Source organism: Urtica dioica, chromosome 9, assembly GCF_054948205.1.
Source record: "Urtica dioica subsp. dioica isolate 48M chromosome 9, U.dioica_male_clone48M_v1_H2, whole genome shotgun sequence".
In the NCBI taxonomy this organism is placed as follows: domain Eukaryota; kingdom Viridiplantae; phylum Streptophyta; class Magnoliopsida; order Rosales; family Urticaceae; genus Urtica; species Urtica dioica.
Genome location: NC_142764.1, coordinates 680,739 through 683,716, shown reverse-complemented (window position 1 = coordinate 683,716; position 2,978 = coordinate 680,739). Strand labels below are relative to the sequence as shown.

The following is a 2,978-nucleotide window of genomic DNA, read 5'->3' as shown; positions in this document are numbered from 1 at the left end:
ATTCGGCTCAGTCGTATAGAAAAAAGGATTAGGACTAAAAAGGAAACAACAATAATAACACCACTACTGTTGGTCTTTCATTACTTTATTATTATTCAATTAAAGCATCGCTTAAATTAATTAATTTTATATCTTCACGCACCAAAGGAGAATAAACAAAAATTAAACTAGTAAACAAACCCGTCGATCAAAAAGTAGAGCACTTTTTCTTTCTTTCTTTTAGATCATCGCTTTCAACTCCACATCTCTACAATTAATGAAAAAAAAACCGAATCATGTAACAGATAGAGAGGTTAAAACATGAAACAGTACAGTACACTCGATGATGATGATGATCATGAAGACCATGTGTGTCTGTGTGTGTGTAATACGAATGGGATCCTAAAATACAAGTGGCGTTAGTCACGCAGAATGAAATTTTCATATATAGCTTGGTCTCATAAACAATAGTTTATTGGCTATCACTGTATATACAAAATAAAATAAGACGGGGGAGAGAGAGCGAGATAATAAATGGGAACCATAGAAATATATGTGATGGTGTGCCTAGGTGTCAAGCGTGGTGGCGGTTTTGGGAGACTCGGAAATGCTCTCCAGGTGGGGCCTCCAGACGGCGGCGCGTCCCCGGCGGCGCGTGGAGAGTTTCTCGGAGAGAATTTCGGTGAGGTAGCGATCAGATAGGAGCAGGTTCACATTAGCAGCAGCGGTAGCGGTGTACGTGGATGATGGGTCAACAAGGGGCGATGATGTTCTTGTGGTTGTAGGATTGGCTCGCCTCTTCTTTCTGGAACAAGAGTCGGGGATGAGGAAGTAGATGTTGCCACGGTGGAGGAGGGCGTCGGGTGGGACCACGGCCACGGCGGCGTCAGAGGAGGAAGGCTTCTTGAGCACGTGCTTGGGGTGGGCGCGCATGACGTCAGCGGCGCGCACCGTAGCGGCGCTGATCTCCTGCACGCGCCCGTTGGAGTGCACGATGCGGATCACGTCCAGCGCCCCGCACGGCAGAATGCACGATATGCAACACCTTATCGTATTCTTCATATATACCTCTATTTCTATACACAATTATCTTCGCTCGCCTCAACAATACAAGATCAATCTCTCCTCTCTCATCTCAGAGAGAGAGAGGGAGAGACAAGTGTTGTCGAGAGTGATAAGAGGAAGAGAGAAGTAGATAGAGCCGGACGAAAACAGAAAATTATAGGGAGAGAGAGAGAGAGAGGTAGTGAGATCTCTTTTCTTTTGTTAACTTTTTCTTTTCTTTCCTTTTTTTTCGTTGTCAGGAGGTAGTTAGTCGACTCCAGGATCAGCTAGCAGCAATATGTGTGAAACATTTATGTACCCAAATAAAATGATTGTTATAATTCAAAGTACAGAAACGAAAAAAGAACGCGAGCTCTTATTTAATTTTTAATTACAATCATATATTTATAATAGAAGGGTCTAAAGCTGAAACAAGATATACAAAAAATGATGCGGTGGGGGTAATTTAGCGTATTAATTAGGAAAGCAAATGATAAAAATAACGAGGGGAAATTAGATGGCATGAATGATTGAAGATGGGGTTTAGGGGGATGGACAACCAATAATTCAAATGAGTTGAGTTGAGTTAAGTTGAGTTGGGTTGGGTTGGGTTGGGTTGGCCCGACTCACACACATGCTATTCCATGATTACGACTACCAACTAATTAACCAATTTATTTAATACTCGAGCAGACGGGACACATGTTACCTTCCCATTCACTGTCATCTTTGTTATTTGGAGGTATCAGAGAGAGTAGTGACTACAAATTACAATGCTAGAATCATCCCAAAACAAAATATTATTTTGAGACACTGGTCCTGATCTCTAAATTGCATCATGTACTGGGCTGCTATGTGAGACTTGTGTTCGGGAAATATATAGTTGTAGTTTCAATGTTTTACTAAATTATAGGTGTTTGTCGAGAGATCGATAGATGGCGATACATCTAGTACAATATTAATGTAATGATCATCATGCAAGTAACCGACGGAGTTATTGATCACTCTAACTCTAGTTTGCCTCAGTATATTAACATTTAAGGATCTATCATATCCATATATATAGGTGGGGTACTTACATAAAACGAAGAATTTCGATATACGACGGAACATTAAAACACAATTACAAGTTCAAAATAAGTGGAGTAACAAAAAATAAACTTAATAGAGAGATGTTTGGCATAAATTTGTTTAAAAAGAAAATGCTTTTAGATTTTTTTTTTCAAAAATTAAGCTTTTTTATTTTCTCCCATATTTTGCGAAATCATTGTTCAACTTTTACTAAAAGTTATTTTTATCAAACACTTCAAAACGATTGAGCTTTTAGAAAAAGTTAAAAACAGCTTAATAAGTTAAGCCAAACATAACCATACACACACAGTAGGGATGGGGATTTGGTGAAACGGTTATGACACAGTTTAAAGCGGATTTGGATCTCAACAAATGAGTTAATTCTTAATCGGGATGAATACGCTAAAATGATTAAATAATGGGTCAAAATTACACGATTACGTTATCACGGTTAAGATCTAATTAACATGATTATTAAATGGTCGACATTAAACACGATTACAACCCGAACGAATATGACCCAACTAATATGATTATGAGTAATAGCACGATTACGATCCAATTAAACACAAATATTATAGTCTATATATATATATGTATATATACATATAATTAAATATATGCATGTATAAATGTAATGGAAAATTATAAGTATAAATAAGATATATAAAATTGTAAGTATAAAAAAAATGAGATTTATATTCACGTAGAAGAACTTATAATTAAAAATTGAATACTTAAAGTGAGGCTTTTGTCCTTTTGTGAGTTTTCATATTCTCTCTAGCTTAAGGAAATTTTTGGGGTTTCGCCCTTGTTTTCTTGGGGGTGGTAAGGGTGATTTTAGAGAAAACATGAGAGTTGTGAGCAAGTTTTGGGGAAGGGAA

At 37.4% G+C, this 2,978-nt stretch overlaps 1 protein-coding gene across 1 annotated transcript; it reads right to left on the bottom strand.

Annotated features, from left to right (window-relative positions):
* Nucleotides 1-293: 293 nt before the first annotated feature.
* Nucleotides 294-1,446, bottom strand: LOC149384603 (phosphatidylinositol 4-phosphate 5-kinase MSS4-like protein). The gene has a single exon (XM_089624911.1). The coding sequence runs from the start codon at nucleotides 1,039-1,041 to the stop codon at nucleotides 547-549; it is 495 nt and encodes a 164-aa protein (XP_089481037.1). The 5' UTR covers nucleotides 1,042-1,446; the 3' UTR covers nucleotides 294-546.
* Nucleotides 1,447-2,978: the final 1,532 nt, after the last annotated feature.